The 19,342-nt window shown below is 34.2% G+C and overlaps 1 protein-coding gene across 2 annotated transcripts in view; it reads right to left on the bottom strand.

Annotated features, from left to right (window-relative positions):
- The window catches only part of ZNF654 (zinc finger protein 654), an 83,317-nt gene that overhangs the window by 49,428 nt on the left and 14,547 nt on the right, over positions 1 to 19,342 (bottom strand). For both annotated transcript variants that reach the window (XM_073892164.1, XM_025872995.2), the window contains exon 2: positions 9,302 to 9,447. In XM_073892164.1, the coding sequence (XP_073748265.1) occupies positions 9,302 to 9,447 (146 nt within the window). The remainder of the gene's footprint in view (positions 1 to 9,301; positions 9,448 to 19,342) is intronic.

Below are 19,342 nucleotides of genomic sequence, written 5' to 3'. Positions count from 1 at the left end.
ATTATTAGTACACAGAAATGCAACATTTTTGTACACTGATTTTGCATCTTGCAAATTTATTAACTTTTTTTTTATTAGTTCTAACAGTTTTCTTCATAGTTTCCTATGCATAATATCACATCATCTGCCAACAGAGACAGTTTTACTTCTTTTCTGATTTGGATGACTTTTGTTTTTGCATGACTGCTCTGGCAAAGACTTCCACTACTATGTGAATAAAAGTGGCAAGAATGGGCATCCTCCTCTTAGAGGGAAAACGTTCAGCTTTTCACCACTGAGTATGAGTTAGCTGTGGGCTTGTGATATATGTGGCCTTTATGATGTTGATGTATGTTCCCTTATACCCATTTTGTTGAGAGTTTTTATCATAAATGGATATTCAATTTTCTTAAATGATTTTCTGCATCTATTGAGAGAATCATAATGATTTTTATCCTTTATTTTATTAATGCACTATATCACATTGATTTGTGAATGCTTGAACCATCCTTGCATTCCCTGGGGAAAAAACCCCACTTAATCATGGTGTGTGATCCTTTATTAATATAGGCTGTTGTATTCAGTTTGCTGATATTTTGTTGACTATTTTTGTAACTATGCTCCTCAGGGATACTGACCTGTCATTTTTCTTTTATTGTGGTATCCCTTTCTGGTTTTGGTATCCAGGTAATGCTGGCCTTGTAAAATGAGTTTGGAAACGTTCCTGCCTCCTCAGTTTTTTGAAGTAGTTTGAAAAGGACTGATATTAATTCTTCTTTGAATATTGGATGGAATTCACCAGTGAAGTCATCTTGTCCTGGACTTTTGTTTGTTGGGAAGTTTCTGATTACTGATTCAATCTCCTTTCTAGTAATTAGTCTGTTCAGATTTCTATTTCTTCATGATGCAGTCTGGCAGATCGTGCCCTCCTAGGAATTCATCCATTTCTTCTAGGTTGTCAATTTTGTTGGTGTATAACTGTTCAGTCTCTTATCCTTTGTATTTCTGTGGTATCACTTGTACTGTCTTCTTTTCATTTCTGATTTCGAGGCTTCTTTTTTTGTTGATGAATCTAGATAAAGGTTTCTCAATTTTGCTTCTCTTTTCAAAGAATCAGCTCTTAATTTCATCGATCTTTTCTTTTGGTTAGTCTCTCATTTCTATTCTGATCTTTGTTATTTATTTCCTTCTATCAGCTTTGGGCTTCATTTGTTCTTTTTTTCCTAGTTCCTTGCAATGTAAAGTTAGGTTATTTATTTGAGCTTTCTTCTTCTTAAAGTAGGCATTTATCTTTATGAACTTTCTTTTAGCACTGCTTTTGCTGCATCCTGTAAGTTTTGGTATGTTGTACATATATCCATTTTCATTTGTCTCAAGGTATTTTTTGGTTTCTCTTTGACTTCTTTTTTGACCCATTTGTTCAACAGAATGCTTTTTAATCTTCACATATTGGTAGTTTTTCCAGTTTTCTTCTTGTAATTGATTTGTTTTTATACCTCTGTGGTCAGAAAAGATGCTTAATATGATTTCATTCTTCTTAAACATATTAAGACCTTTTTGTGGCCTAATAAATGATCTATCCTGTGCACATGAGAAGAATGTATATTCTATTTCTTTTGGATAGAATATTCTGTATATGTCTGTTTAGTCCGTCAGGTCTAATGTGTTGTTTAAGGCCAATGTTTCCTTATTTTTTATCTGTATGATCTAACCATTGATGAAAGTGGGATATTAAAGTTTCCTACCATTATTATAGTACTGTCTATTTCTCCCTTTAGATCTCTTAATATTTGCTTTTATGTAATTTAGGTGCATCTAAGAGAATGTTTTTAAGATTTCTGTGTAAGGAGTAATGGGCAAAACTCTGTCATCTTTTCAACAATTTCAGAAGCATTTCTTTTTTTTTTCTTCTTCTTGTTTTATTCCACAGTGAAAGCTGACAGTATGATGTTGTGGTCCAGTTCTACAAACCAAAGCTATTAGGAGGAAGGGATGAAAAGTTAAAAGGTTCAAATCCGTAGTTTTTCAGGAATCTGGCTTAGCCCAAAATAAAGACATTCAAACTCAGAAAAATTCAAACATGTATTTATACCATTCATAATGACTCTATACATCTTCTTCTAAAGAATAATCTTCCTAATAGCAGTGAAAATAGTAACAGCTTTTAGTCTACTGCTTTTTCACTCTAGTTTTTGTGTATCTCCACTGACCAAGAATTATTAAGCCTTCCTTCAATTATATTAGAAAAGCAGTAAATACCATTTTATAAAACTATACATGTATATACCTCTAGGTTCTGATATATATCAACATGGATGGGAATAGGGTATGTCATCACCTGATCACTTTTCATCTCTGTCAACACAAATATACCAGTTAATAATCCCTCTCTCTTTGTCAATAAAATGACTACTAAATGCCAATAAAATGAAGTCTCAATTGCTTCACCCCAAAATTAATAAATGGAACAATAAAGGCCAAAATTATAAGGAAAAAAATTCTAGGCACTACTAGCACCAAATGAAATGATGAGTTTCTAAACATAGCCAGTATAAACAAATGCATGCAGGTTTGTCTAATGTTGACTTTAGCTACAACAAATCCTGAAAACAAAATATTCTAATTTAATGGTAAAGAAAAACAAAGCAATGCTGAGAGAATTTAATATGGGAATTAAATTAAGATCACCAATCGCCTCAAAAAGGAAATCATTTCTTTTTTTAAATTAATTAATTAAGGTCTAAGTAGGCTCCATGCCCAATGTGGGGCTTGAACTCATGACCCTGAGACTGAGTCACATCCTCTACCTACTGAGCCAGCCAGGCGCTCCAGAAATCATTTCTTTAAAGAGAGAAAACAAAGAAATAGCAGGCTAGATAGCCTAGATTTCTCTATAAAATAAATGAGATCACCTGCCACAAATGATTTGTAAAGATAATAGAGATAAAATTGGAGAAGGTTTTGAATATGTGTTGGTCAAAAAATTAAAAAATCAAGAAGCAGTAAGTGCTCCATGTTGAAGGAAGGACATACAGATTGGGGCCATAAGACAAACACCTTTTGTGGGATCTGGCCCCACCCCAAAAAACAGCCCTTTATAATTATCCTTTCTTCCTTTAATTTGTAGGCTATTTCCTATGTTAGTTGAAGCCTAGACCTAAGTTATAAATACAACCAAATAAAACTTGGTTGAATAGAAGTTGGGTACAAAATATGTTTGAAATATAATTACATTTAGCAACATAGTCAGAAAGGGTTACTGATCTATCATTACAGGTGTGGCCTAACACATGAATGTCTAGCCAATCTAAATAAGACACTGATTATACCATTTAATTCCATGAAAGAGATGGCCTTTTGGTCTTTTCTTCTAGGCAACTTGGCATTATTAGGGTATACATTTTTAGTATTTGCCACTACACATATAAATACTACTAGCTGAACTAGTTCCCTCTCCAGTGGATCATATAGATCAACCTTAAATGGCTGCCAGGCAAATAGGTACTGTCCATCATGGAACCCTGTGTGGAATGCTAAAATCTATGAACATTTACTTTCTGTTGGGCTAAAGGTGGCTGGGAAGGCAGCATTAAAGTTTGCTTTTATTTTATATAAAACTGGTAAAGTCTAAGTTCTCTGCCTAAAGATCCACTTAATTTCAGGGTGTTTGGCTTTGTAAAACAGAAGTCAGTGTTTAACCAATCTAAAACAAGAAAACAATAGGAAAAAAAACAAAACACTTAACTCAGACTTGCAAAAGTCCCCTACACTTTTCAGGCCTGAGTTTTCTTATCTATAGAAGAGATTTAACCTGAGGTCCTTTTTAGTGCAAATACAGACATACATACACACGCAGCTAAATCTTCATTTCTTTAGAAAATACGCTTACAGAAAGAGTCAACCTAGGTAAAATCGTAATTAGTCAATTTAAAACAATTCTCTACATGACTATATTCATTGCCACAAAATTAAAAAAAAAAAACAAACTCAAGTATGAATAAAAACAGAATACACCATCCTTCCCTGTAAAGACCTTCACAAAACTGTAGTTTTTGTAGTCTCCCAGTCTACAGAAGGCACATCTTCACATATGTATAATTTACAAGATGGAACAGGCTTTTATGAAGGTGGACATATGGACCAGATAATACTGCCACAGAATAAAGTAACTTATATGTTTAACATATTATATATATATATATACACACACACACACACACATACTTATATATATATTTATATAAAACAAAATCTCATAGATATTACTTAACTCTTTAGCTCACCTATAATTTTTTAGTATGTCGAGTAAGTAACGTTAAGTACATGATATGGACCACAAACAAGAATTCAACAAAGATATGAATTATAATGAAATTCATTACATTAATATCCTGACATCCTATCCAGTCACCTTGCACTCTTCTGCTCCTTCATCTAATTGTTACCATTCATTCAGAGCTCAGCTCAAGTGTTAGCTCATCCAGCAAATTTTCCCTGACCTCCCAGACCAAGTCAAGTCCCCTGTTATACTCTCTCATGGTACCCTGTAATTCTTTCATAATTATAATTACATAATACTGTGACTGCTTATTTAATATGTTTTAGGCTTTGTAAGGTCTTTGAGAACAAGGACTTATCTCTCTTATTTTCTATTTTAGCCTAGAACCAAGCACAAGAGATTTACTGAATGAATGAATGAATGAATGATTATGGAATTAAAAGAATTTTCTGGTTTATATATTTATTAAAATAAACTGAACACTTACAGACTCTTTATTCTTTAAATAGTATCACCATGTCGCTATTTCCTCATTTTTCTTCTGGTATTAAAAATACAATTAACTTTTCTGTTGAAGTAAATTCAAATAATGCAGGGAGTTTTCCTTATAAGAAACATTACTCTTTGACAAACCATTAAGATAGTTTACTTTCTTTTGTCTAACACTGTACAAAAATTTGCTTCTGCTTAATACATTATTTTTTTCATTAGCAGTAGTAAAAAAGATAGCAAGCAATGAAACAGAAACTAACAAATGAGTTAAATTAAAAAAAAAAGTACTTCTGAAAACCTTAAAAGCATTTCCCATTATAACAGGAATGTTAACAAAGATTATATAGGTGAAAGGTGGGGGAAAAATCCAAACAGGCACTGAAACAAGAATAATACTTCTTTGCTCACAAATAATGTATTTCTTTTGATACTTATTTTCTTTTCCTCAGAAATCAGTAGAAAATAACTAAAACTGTTTCAGTAGTTTTCAAAATGACACATAAAATTATTCTTTGTAGTGGACATCTGTTATGTTTATTTACCTAGCAGCTCTCACACACCCTCATTTACTTCTTGAGGGAACTTGCTTACCCCTCCAACATTTCTATGGTTCTGATTGGCCTGTAAATGTAGTATCCTCATTCCCCCAGCCTGGGGTGAGCTGATCATCAGACTGAGCCAAAAATCTTACTATACTCTCCTAAACACAGCTATTAGTCAAAGCAGGAGGCACTTAAGTTGGCTGAGCTCAAGTTCCCAAAAATATTTTGAGGATTACAAATGTGGGGGGAGGGAGGTTCTTCTCTCTTGGTTAATAAACTAAGCTTCATCGCAGAACTGTCAGGAGCCCTGAGTGAATGAAGACAAAAAAGGGAAGACAGAAAGGAGGAGAACAGTTCTAGATGATATTTTATTCTCTGGATTCAGAAAATCCTGAAACTAGTTCTAGTCCTTGCTTTTCCATGGTGTAGTCATCTAATAAATCCCCCCACACCCTTCTTTTTTGCTTAAGCTAGCTTGAGCACGTTTGCCAATTATAATCAGAAAGTCCTGCTACATCTCCCATATTCATTTGGGCATCATAAAAAAAAATAAAAGGAATATATATTTTTAAATAATATAGCTTTCTTTACACTGCGTTGCTCTTACAAATCTATAAGGTTATATTCTAAACTCTTTCCTCCTACAACTTTTTTTCAGCTTCACTGGGGTATAATTGACAGAAATTATATATATTTAAGGTATACAACTTGATGTTTTGATATACATATACACAGTGAAATTATCACCATAATCAAGCTAGTTAACATATCCATCACCTCACACAGTTCTCATATAATTTTAAATATCTACAAATAAACTTTTAAAGAAACACAATGTACATGTACTCTTTTAAATTTTATATACATATATAAAGCAAAAAGACCATATACTTCATATATATGAAATTAATACATCTTCAAGATTTAAAAATGCTAACTGTACAGAAAGAATTCAGTCTTCTCTCTCACTAGTCCAATGGCCTAGAATTAACAACTTTCAAAATTTTTAATAGCTGTTGATAATAAGCTTTGTCAGTATTTCTTTATTTACCAATTTTAAAATGTTACCTTTTGATTTCCTGCTGTGGGAGAAGAGAATTTAACTCCTCACACAACCAATTCCACATTCCCATTGGTTATTATTTCTTCTATTATTGATCTTTGTAACTTTACTTAAACATTTATTTATGGTTTCATGTACTACTGATACTCCATTTTGTAAAATAAGAATAGAAGGATATTTTTTAGTGCCCTTATTCTTCACTTTAACTTGTAACTTCCATCAAATAATCTTATATTGAATGGTTAATAATTTCCTTCTGTTCTGTAACTATGATTATTTTTGTACTCTATAAAGTTTAAAGTCAGTAAACATCATTTACATTAAGAAAACTATGTAGGGGTACCTGGGTGGCTCAGTCATTAAGCATCTGCCTTCGGCTCAGGTCATGATCCCAGGCTCCTGGGATCAAGCCCCGCATCAGGCTCCCTGCTCCGCGGGAAGCCTGCTTCTCCCTCTCTCTCCCAACTCCCTCTGCTTGTGTTCCCTCTCTTGCTGTGTCTTTGTTAAATAAATAAAATCTTAAAAAAAAAAAACTATGTAAATAACACTCAGTACATATTGAAGTAGTTTGCTATAATTCTGTGTTTTTTCCTGTTCAGATTACTTTTAATTTTCCTGGAGTATCTAATTCCCTTTTTATTTTGCCTTTTTTTTATCAATACCTTAAATGGTTCTAAATTTTTTAGATTACTCTCAAATCTCCAGTTTTACTGAATATTACCTCTTCAAGGTGATCTGTGAGACCTACTACTCAACAGTGATCCTAGGACTTCTCTTCCCTCTATCTCAAGTAAAAAAGCCACTATTTTCTAAATCCACTGTCATTTTCTGGAATACATTCTCTAATAACTTCCTAAAAGAAAGGGTATGTCGACAAGTCAATCTTCTACATCCTTACATACCTGGAAATGTTCTAACTCTCACACTTCACTTACAGTTTGGATGAGTATAAAATCCTATATTGAAAATAATTTCTCCTCAAATTTTTCAAGACACTGATTCATTATAGTCTACCACCCATTGTTAGTTGTATGAGTTGTATGAAGACTGATAGCAATTTGATGTTTGTCCCTTTGTAGGTAACCTAGTTTTTCCTCTCTACAAGATGTTCAAATCTGTTTTTTCATTCTTGGTATTTTGAAATCACAAATGGTATATTTAACAGAGTGTCTCTTATATTTACTGTCCTAAGCACTTCTTGAGTTCTTTCAGTCTGGAAGTTCATGACTTTCAGTTCTGGAAAATTCTTTTATTTTTTCTTTAAAATTTTCCTCCAATATATTTTCTTTAAGTTCTTTTTCTGGAACTCCAACTAGTTAGATAATGAACCTCCTGCATAAAGGCACCATATCATTTTTTTTTTTCTTCTGACACATTCCTTCTCTTTGGTACTGTTTTACATCCTAGATTATTTCTCCAACTTTACCCTCCAAATTTCCTCCTACAGACTTTAAATTGTAACCATCATTAGATTTCCTTAATTTAAACAGACTCATTTTTGGTATCTCATTATTCCATTCACACAGCATATGTTGATGTTTTAATGTTACACATATTAACTCTCTCTGAAAATATACATTATAGATTTTATATTTTTCTTAATTTTTTTCTTCAAAGTTTTTGTTTTTCACTGTATTTTTTTCATGTTGAAGGCATTCCTCAACTGTCTGAGGATTCCTGAATCCCTATTAATATTTAAGAATAAGGCCATAAACAGATTAATTGGGAGCTCAGTGAGCATGTCTAGACTTTGGTGACTGACAAGTTTTTCTTTAGGGTAATTAAGTGATTAGCTAGTTGTCTCAAAGAGGAAACTTTAACTTCCAGAATGCAAAGGTCATTGCTCCAAAGTCATTTAATTCTTTAGAGGGGGGAAAAAAGGTAGCAATTCTGTTTCCCTACCCCAACTTGGCCCTAAGGTTTGGTGATTGGCCTGAATGGAAAAATTGCAATTAACTCCTTTATCTGCATTCTCCCAAAGTATCTCATTCCCTACTCTATTTCACACCTTGCATTCAAATTCTACACCTCTCTAGGATTCTGGGGGTAAGGGGGCAAGACAAGCTAGACCTTTTATAAGGCAGAAGATAATTCTGTTTTAACTGCTACAGTTTTTTAAAATGTTTTACAAATAATCAAGTGTACACACATACATAAAAATAAATATATAAAACAAGAATATCACTAAATAATACTGATCCTACAAGACATTCTCTGATATTTTCTCTTGTATTTTCTAATGTTGATAAATGATTTTACATGTTACTGTGATGTGTGATCTGAGGTGCATGCACATGCGCAAAACAAAGTGAAGTTGTGACTTGTTCTGTCATGTTTCAGTGACCACTCTTCTCTGTTCTCTCTAGAAAATTTTTGAAATCTTTCATTCACTGATGGCTCTTCTCTACTTTCTTTTCACTGTATTCCTCCCTTTAAGTCTTTACTATAACTTTAGTAGGATCTACCAGAGCAAAAAGAATAAACACAAGTGCTCAGGTTTGTGATCTTTGACTTGAATTCCTCTACAAGTATTTTTAAAAACCAGGAGTTTCCTAAGCTCTTTCTGGCCTGATTTAAGGTCCCTCTGCTAACTATGATGGCCTCAATTGCTGTATTTTGGGACTTACCATTAGTGCTAGGGAATTAAAAAAGGAAAATGATGGCAATGACCATAAGAACCTATGCAAAAATTCCAATTAACTCTAAAACTAAAAGTAAAATTATGGCTATATGTTCAAAGTTAAGCCTAAATATTTATTGAAGAAATGGAAATTGCTTTTCTTTCTTTCTTTTTTTTTTTTTTTTTTTTAACAGTCCAGGGTTTTAGAAATTTCTTTTTGGGGGAAGACTTTAGGAAAGGCTACTTCCACAGAGAAAATAATCAAAACCCAATTCTCAGATATGTCAAGAAAAATAACACTTTTATAAGAAGTAAAGCATACTTACAAAGCAAGGCTACTCAAAACATACTGTACGTGCTCACATTCATCCGGGAATGATGCACTGGCTGATGTAAAACAGCAAAGTGCAGTCTGAAGAACCTGAAGCTGTGGCAAAGGGACCTGCCATCTTCCAGCATAATCTTCAACCACCTGATAGAGAAATAATCCAAAAAGTACATTATTATAGAAAATGTTCTCAACATCTTGAGTTTAAAAATTATGATGAAACTACTAGATAAATGAAAGCATTAGTTAGCATGAATACAAATGATTTAGGGGGAAAAAGATTATCGTTTATTTTCATAGTGTATATCTGAAAATAAAAATAACTAATTATCTTTGAAAATGTGGAAAAGAAATATAGTATATGAATAATTATACTGTCCAACTGCCAAATCTTTAATAAACGTCCTTCACCTCCCATATCCAGCCTTTGTCAAAACATCAATTATCAAAGATTAAAATAGCTAGACAGTAGAATGTAGTAATAAAGAAAATTATAAATGAACATGATTATTATCATTACTATTTATTAAAGACTAAATTCTAAGCATTCTGGCACCAATGGGTATTAAAAAGATATAGTGGCATGAAGCTCCGATTATAAAAGTTTAAGCTGTACAATAAGATGGAGAAGAGTCCAGAATATATTTAGTCTTGGCTCTGTCACTTTACTAGCTTTATGAATTTGGATATGTCATCTTCCTTCTCTATGCATTAGTTTCCTCACTATAAAACAGAAATAAAAATGGTTATCTTACAGGTTTACTATGAAGCTAAATTAGGATAATTTATGAGAAAGCATTTTAAGAACTATCAATTGCTATAAATGTTAATTATGATTTCTCATATATAAGACTGCTATACTAAAACAATGTATTATATTTTTAAAATACATCATATAATACAGGTTGGCAAACTACGGCCTGCAGGCCAAATGTGGCCTGCCACCTGTTTTTGTATGACCCACAAGCTAAGAATGGATGTTACATTTTTAAACGGTTGAAAAAAATATTTTGTGATGTCTAAAAATCATATGAAATTCAAATTTCAATGTCCATAGAGCTTTACTGGAACATAACCAGATTCATCCATTTACATACTCTCTATGGCTGTTTTCCTGCTATAACAACCAGTTATATAGTTAGGACAGAGATCATAGGGCTCACAAAGCCTAAAATATTTAATATCTGCCCCACTACAGAGAAAGTTTGCCAACTCTGTTTTAAAAGCTGGAAAAAACAGAACAGAGTACAAAAGCCAAGAACAGTCAGAGCTCAAGGACTTTTCACACTCATCACTTCCTCTTAGGAGACAATTTTCCATGGGTCTCTTATATTTCTACAGTTTTTCAAAAAAGGGTCCGACTGCTTTCATCTTTTCAAAGATATTCATAGGCAACAGCCTTGAAAAATAGAGATGATGTCTCCCTCCACAGCAGTGAGCCTGTTTACTATTTAGCATAATTACAATGTCATCTCCCTCTGGAGCAAGAGCCAGGCAGACACACTTGTAGACCATTATAAAAGATTAGGGTTCCCTAAGCTTGGGGCTCCTCAGCTATGATGAAAACTCACTGCGAGTGCAGGATCCGCCTATGCCACTTACATCACCTTTATGAGCATTGAAGGGCAAGGGGAACCACCATGAGCATGAAGCTCATGCTGCTTGCTGTGCCATGAGTAATAAAGTCCATTATCTCTGACCCAGGAGTTTCATGTTTTCTTCCAGTATCCATGAAACTGTGGCAGGCTAACTTAGATAAAATCTTACACCCTTCATGGTTCTCTGACAATTCCAAATTGTACTACCAGAAAGTTAACTGGGAAGTAAAAATTACTACTATGATGACCCCAAATAGGACACACTTTTCTAAACTACCAAAGGCAAAAAAAAAAAAAAAAAAAAAAGTTGGCTAAACTGTGGTTACCCACCTTTAAATTTTCTCTTCACTAAGAGTGTTTGACCAGTTTTATTAACCTCTTTTTGGCCACCATAACCCATTCCAATGCCACATTAAATATAGATAACTGAGAGGCTCATATTTTCCTGTCCTCCATCTCAAACAGTTTGCCCTAATCCTTATCTACTTATAACCTCATTCACTTCCTATTTATGGGATGAGTTTATCTCCTTAAAAGAGAAACTTTCTATTTTCTCCACTTCTTTTCTTATTATAGCTTCCCTCATTCAGCAAGATTCTGCTACTAATATACTGCCTGATCTAGCTGAGCCCAAACGTAACACAATAAAAGTCCTTGTGGGCAACACCTCCAATAGGTTTGTTAGAATACCTATGAAGGGATAGAAACAAAATTACTGAAATTTACTATCATTCTTATACTGTTCAATATCATGCCAGACACTGCTAATACAATGTAACATCAACCTCACACTTTAAGACTTACTATAACACTATTTCTCTTTTAAATATTTTCCTTAAAACATGTGAAATTGTACATTACATTTCCCTTTTATTGGAAATTTTTCTCCGGTGCTATCATAAGCACTCAGCTAATGAAAGTGTTCAACATAACATCATAATCTGAAGGTGCTCTACCAGACCAAAGTACAGCAAGCAACACCTCTTCCATTTTTCTTTTTCTTTTGCATTCTAATAAGTAACAGTCTCAACATAATGGCCAAAATAATGTTGAAGCTGCTGCAAACAAAGGAAAAGTATTTACCTGAATCTTTAAAATCAACCATTGCTACACTTCTAAATTCTTCAAGAAAATGGTCTAAGAAACAGGATCAAGATCAATAGCCCATTAGAGATTGGTAAAATTTTTTTTTTCATTTTGAAGAGCATAACAAACATACTGCAATGCAATTTACTGTAATTTATAGAAACTATATGAATACTGTTGAAAGAAGTTACAGCTAAAGCCAAAGCATGCCGTGATATAAGGAGAGTTCAAGAGAAGGGCAGAGCTACTGCCAAAGAAAGATGCTGGAATTGTGCAATGATCCTGCAGCACTTTTTCAGCACTCCCATTTACAGGAGCATATATCCTGATCTAAAAGGCATATAGTATATGCCATATACTACCATATCTTAATTTACCAAGGCAAATTATTGTGAAAATGAGCACAGATTCATTCTCTGGCACAACTGTCAGAAGACAGACTTATTGTAAACCCATTCAGTTAAAATTACATTCACTGTTTAAGAACATTAAGATACATCATCCAAATCACTATGGACTGAAAAGTGTCCCCCTAAAATTCATATGCAATCTATGCTCTGAATGAATTTGCTAACTTTCTAAATACCTAAAGTAAACATTATAATAGACATTTAGTCTTTTCCCCAGCCCCTTCAGTATGATTATGTTATTCATTTGTAACATAGCTACTATATATATAAACAATCCCCCAGCTCTGTCTACTGAGAAGGTGTTAAGAGCAGTAACACCCCAGTAGCAATATATACCTTAGGGACCAAATCTTGGTTTCTAAACACTATTCTCCAAAAAAGAAACTTGGACTCCTCAAGGCCTCCTCCAGCAGGCCTAAAGCAGGGAAAACACAAGATGAGACTAGAACATTTTGTGGTGCCAGAAAGTAATGAAATGCTGAAAAAATGATGGGGTATAAAAACACAGGAGCCAACCTGAAGGAGCTCCTAAGTGCTAAAGTTGGAACAATTTAAGCCACAAAATAAACGATAGTATTAGACTTTAATTCATAGAACAAGATAAATATCCAGGAGTCCATAGTGATACAAACAATCAGATAAATAAATGTTAGAGATAAGACAGCACTTCCTCACAGTAAAATCCCAATTAATAAACACAGAAGAAAAGAGAGATATAGAGAATCAGCATTAGGCAAATACACAGTAATGAATGCTGCAGACAAGATCCATAGATCAATGCTAATATTTGTGGGTAAAAGTTTGAGGCAAGGGCACTGGGCGGCTCAGTCGGTTAAGCTGCTGCCTTTGGCTCAGGTCATGATCCCAGAGTCTTGGGATGGAGCCCCACGTTGGGCTCCCTGCTTCTCCTTCTCCCTCTGCTCCTCCCCCAGGCTGATGTGCTCTCTCTATAATAAATAAAACCTTAAAAAAAAAAAAAAGTTTGAGGCAATGCAGGATTTGCAGTCTCAAATTATCTTCCCCAAGACATTTATCAACTAAAAATAAAAAGATAGTAACTTAAAAGAGTGTAGAAACCCCACAGACACAAACTTAACCAAATCATCAAAGTAAATGTCACCAGTAAGTAATACAACATATTATCATAAATCTCTTCATATGGCATACCAAGAAAGAAACAATGGCATTTTTGTGGTACTTTTGCCAAAAATGTCTAACCTCATTCCAATCATGAAAAATCATCAGACAAACCCAAACTGAGGGATGTTTTACAAAAAAACTAGTCAATATTCTTCAAATGTGTCAAGGTCATGAAAGATAAGAAAAAACTGAAGAACTGTTACACACTGGAAGAGACTAAGGGTAAATAACAACTAAATACAATGTGAGATCCAGAAATAACATCCTGGAACTCATCAGTGGGAAATCATCAGTGGAAAAACTTAAATTTCTAATAAGGTCTGTAATTTAGTGGTTATTACACCAATATTACTTTTCTGTTCCTGATAATTATACTATATTTTCAGTAAGTATGAAATAAGTTCAGCTTTTAAAACTTTAAAAAGTTTTTTCTGTTTTCACATTTTCCCTCAAATTTCAATGTTTTAATTTATTTTCTAGAGGCTATTTTACAACGTAAGTACAATTATACATTTACTTTCCCTACTTTGTTACCTAACTACACATCAAGATTTAACCTTGCCTATGGGCATTTTTTTAGGGTCAGATGGAAAAATAGGTAGATTGGCAGCATTGTAGAAAGAGTATAGGTTTTAGAATCAGATAGACCTGGCTTTGTCATTTATTAGCTGTGTAAACTTAGCAAAATTATTATACTTCTCAGTCTAAGTTTCCTATAAAATGAATTTAGTATCACCTTAATCACAAGGCGATGAGAGAAGAGAATATATTAAAATCTAGGATAATTCCTGGCACATACCAGTACACTCTAAGAAAATAGCAAAGGTAAGCTTACTTTTCGACTATTTCATTGCATCAATGTTAACTGATTAATTATAGGTTTCCAAGTATGATGAATTACAACAAATTTTATGCACTTTAAGCAAGCAGACAGGCCACTCCCAAATAAAATCTAGTCAAAAGCTACTGCTGAGTTTCAACTATTTAGTTCAATACTCACTGACAAACAGATGCACATCCTAGATATAGCAATACAAAAAGAATGCTTCATTCCTGAACAGACACCTGAGGATTCTTTTTTATTTTTTACCAGTTTTCCATTGAGAATAAAAAAGATAAAGAAAAGTTCTATTCAAAACAAGAGTCACTGTCATTTGACTTTTTCTATCAGGATAATCATGTAAAGAAAATCTAAAATTAAAGTCATATTTTAAAAACCCACCAAAATGGTTTAGAAATAGATCCTAATAAGTTAAAATTTGTTTGGAATCTACAAAGGACATAATCTTCAGTAACAGACAACCTAAAACCCAGTTCTTTGGGGGGCTCAATTAAGCACACTGTTTATTCAGCTCACCACTCCTTAAAAAGGTATTTCTGCAACATTAATATTTTAAATAGTGAAATGTGATTAAGAATCAACTGTTTACAAAATGGAAAATGGAGTAAGCACCTCTAAATCTTAATGTCCCATACAATCTTTTTTTTAAGATTTGAGAGAGAGAGAGAGAGAGAGAGTGTGTGTGTGTGCACGTGCATATGGGGGATGGGGCAGAGGGAAAGGGGGAGAGAGAATCTCAAGCAGACTCCACGCTGAGCACTGAGCCCAACGTGGGGCCCAATCTCAGAACCCAGAGATCATGACCTGAACTGAAATCAAGAGTCAGATGCTCAACCAACTGAGCACCACTTAATATTCCACACAATCTTACTATTAACAGGAATCCTCATGATTATCTAGTCAAAGCTACAAACCAAAGCAAGAATATCCATTACAATATCACTCCCAGAAGGCTCTCATCTCCTTCTTGAGTTTTCTGCTTCCATATCATATGAGACAAGCCAGAGTCCTCCATGTGGTTGCCTGAATATCTGCTTAAAGACTCAACTTTCCAAAAGAATAAATAAATAAAGACCGAACTTTTTTCTTATGTTGACCCAAAGAAGAAATAGGCTCATTTTAAATATTCTAGACAAATTTTGATCCCTGTCAATTTTTCATTTGATTCCAAACTCACTAGGAAGAATAATATACTGAATGCTCCCTCATAAACATTAAAACTGTCAAATAAACAAGTGAACCCCAAAATATATGCACACAAAAATGTATATGAACATCAAATCAGAATGTAGGATGCCAGTGGTATACACAGATGTGTGTGCACATAATAATGACTTAACTAGCTTGGGCTAAGCAGAGCTCTGCATCTGACTTCAATTCAGCATGACCTAGCCAGAGACGGTATTGCAGGTATGGCTCAGGCACTGATTTTATTAATGCTTTTTTTAAATGTCCTTTAGTCATATAGGGGTTTTAGACATTAATAGGTGAGAATGAAAAATAATGAAATCTTGCTATTTGCAATGACATGGATGGAGCTAGAGAGTATAATGCCAAGCAAAATCAGTCAGTCAGAGAAAGATAAATACCATATGATTTCACTCATATGTGGAATTTAAGAAACACGAAAAAAATGCACAAAGGGAAAAGAGAGAGAAAAAAAAAAACAAGAAAAAGACTCTTTATTATAAAGAACAAACTGATGGTTACCAAAGGGGAGAGGGTTAGAAGGATGTGTTAAACAGGTGATGGGGATTAAAGCATGCACACTTGCTGTGATGAGCACCAGGTGAGGTATGGAACTGTCAAATCACATATATTGTACATCTGAAACTAATATAACTAATGTAACACTGTATGTTAAAAAACAAAAATTTCTTAATTTGATAAAAACTGAAAAATAGTTAGTCCTCGATCAGTTGAACTAAACTCTGTCCCTCTCCCTCTTAATTTTGTTCTCAAAAAACAGCTCTTAGATTCATGTGACTTGTCCAAAGGCTTCTAAACTCAGTGTCACAACATGGTCTCAAGTAGCTTCTGGAATTTATAAGTTCATAAATCTAATCAAGGCTGTAGATGTGAAGATTTTATCTGAGTTCAACAAAGATGGCCAGATTTTATGAAGTGAACAGATGAAGAAGAGTAAGATTCCTTATTATATAGGACATAAATCACTTTCTTAGGCTGGGACAGAAAAAAAAATTCAATGGAATTATTACAAATTCAAAGGCCAAAAGAGAAATTTAAAAGGTCCATGCATCAAACACTAACTTTAGGTACCAGGTTTGCTCAGTCTCAAGAACTAAATTTGTTTAAAAATGATACACTTATAATTAAAATAACAGTGGGAGAGTTAAAAAATAAAAGGAAGTCATGTTGATAAAGATGGAAGAGAGGTACTACCTTAAATATAAGTTTACCCTTAGAATTAAGGATAGATAGGGGCACCTGGGCGGCTCAGTCAGGTAAGCAGTCTGACTCTTGATTTCTGCTCAGGTCATGATCTCAGAGTTATGAGATCGAGCCCCGCATTAGGTTCTGTGCTCAGTGGAGAGTCTGTTTGAGATTCTCTCCCTCTCCTTGTCCCTCTGCCCCTTCCCTTACTCCCCCTCTCTCTTTCTCAAATAAATAAATCTTTCAAAAAAAATTAGACAGATTGGAAAAAAGAAAAAGGAAATACATATATATCAGAACTATGTGCTCTTAAAAGTAGAATTAAGGGGAAAAGGTATTTTAGTTGTTCCTCATTAGAAAGGAAGGGTGACTAGATCCAAAGGTATGTAACAGAGGAATGGAAGGTAACTTTGGATGGAAATCTCAGAGTGAACCAGACTAGAAATCCAACTATGGTAAGACGTTCTTTTAAAGAAATAGAAAGTCCATAATAAGAGCAAGTGAAAAACCACATCTTGAAGACCATTATATAAGGTAACATAAAATCTGTACAGATTTGAAGCTTAAAAAAAAAAAAAAAAGACTGGGAGATTACCTTAAAATACCAGAAGCATTTCATGGACATTTCAAATTACTCGTTATTATGGAGGGTAATGTATGGTATGGCATGGTGCCACAATGGAAAGTGCACGAGGAACTCAAAGTTGGGCATCAGAGAGTGAAATAAGTAAAACAACACTGAAGAAAAAATAAGAGGTCAGTCCTAGGTCTGAGGTTGAGCTGATAAAATTTTCTTTAAGTCAGGGAGATGAGAGTGGGCAAAATCTGTTTGATAATGAATGCTTTTTAATGAGCTCAGAATTCCTTGACTCTCATCTATGACATTATGGGAGATCTTACAAGAGGTAAATTGTAGAACATTCAAACCTGGGCCCAAAGGCAAAGAGAAAGGAAAAGGAAGACAAGAAAAGCCAACTTAAAAACAGGCTAAAATGTAAACAAAAACAAAAACCAGCTATGTTTATCTGAAATAGCATAACCTATAATTGCTGAAAAGAATGTGACAAAAAGGAATGTTTACACTACCAATGAAGTAGAACAAATGATGCATGGCCCAGAACAGTTAAAAGCAGAGTAAAGAAAAGGTCTAGAGGAAGAAGTGGCTAAAGAGATATTGTCTTCACTGGGCTCCTTTCAAGCACAAACATCAGAAACATCAAAAGCAGCTTCATTCCTGGTACCTGTTTATGGTTATTATCCAAATAATACAAATAGGGGCACAACAGGAGTTCTTTTATGGTTTTAGCTCAACAGGCCTAAGAATTTCAGGAAAGATGGTAATAGCCAAGGTAGCACAGGACTAAAAATGTCCTGGCACAAGGTTGGGGACAAAGAAATCCAGAGATAAGGATAGAACACTGGGGCTTTGGAAACTGCAGGACTGGAGTCTTGTGAAGATCGTGCCTTGAACTTTACACACTACAAGTAAGTGATACACTATTTTCAAGAGATGGTATAGAAGCTGTGCCACTAAACAGAATGCACACTTATTACAGCACAGGAATACCAGGACTACACAGAAGAAATGGAAATTAAAAGTTTTTAATATGAAAAAAATCAAAGGAGAAAACATCAAACACATTCTAGTGCCCTGGGCTGCCTTCCACAGAAATTTGCAAGTCAGAAATTCAGATACACTTTCAAGGAAGTAGAAATGTTCAGATTAAGTGCTCCCACTGCCCCCTAAAATAAGGTAAACATACAGTGGCACAATCAATCACCTGATGAATTTTCCCAGTAAAACTTAGGTACACGTTCTAGACTCTGGCAGTTGGCACAACTGACTGGCACCCTAGTGAGGTTGAAACCAAAACTGACTTGATACCCTGTTTCCTGTGCACCCATCTTCCCTGTGATATCACTAAAGTCTACTGGCAAAAGTAATGCGAATCAACTGGACTATGTACTAAGTTGAAGGAATTACTGTTCTAATGGGTACTGGACTGGGTGGAGTAATAAATTTTTGCCCTACTGACCTTCTGGATTCTTTAAAAAGTTAAGACACAAAAGAAATTGGGAGTTAAATAATTCTCTTTTAGAGAAGTGAAAAAAGCTACTCCCAATCAGAGAAAGACAACCCAAGCTACAGCTCTTGAAAAATCCCCACCTCTAACCATAGGGGCACATGAAAGACCCACTGGCTCAGATTAAGCAAAATTCTGGAAGGGAAGAATTTGGGATCTTAACCTCTTTGGATTCTTTGTGAACCTCATGATGGGAGACAAATCATTTCATCTAATTTATTAGATGTGTTGACATTTGGTCCCCTGTTCCCAAATTAAAACCTGAAAGGAAATTTTAAACTTAAAAACAATCACAGGTAAGTTAACTCTCAAACACAGAAGGCTCTTCTTTTAAAAAGCCTTTACTCCAAGTACTAAAGTATTACTAAAAAGAGAAAAGAAATTATGAGTTCTGTATTTCAATAAACTTTATCATCGGTTACCTGAAAAGGCCTTGTTCTTAAATGGAAATGCGTATCCTCAACATTAAAAAAAAGTCCATTCTGC

This window comes from Callorhinus ursinus, unplaced genomic scaffold, assembly GCF_003265705.2.
Source record: "Callorhinus ursinus isolate GAN/ISIS: 27379988/994484 unplaced genomic scaffold, GSC_fseal_2.0 scaffold1, whole genome shotgun sequence".
NCBI classification, from domain to species: Eukaryota; Metazoa; Chordata; class Mammalia; order Carnivora; family Otariidae; genus Callorhinus; species Callorhinus ursinus.
The sequence above is the reverse complement of the archived record's forward strand: the minus strand, read 5'-3'. Positions and strand labels throughout refer to the sequence as shown.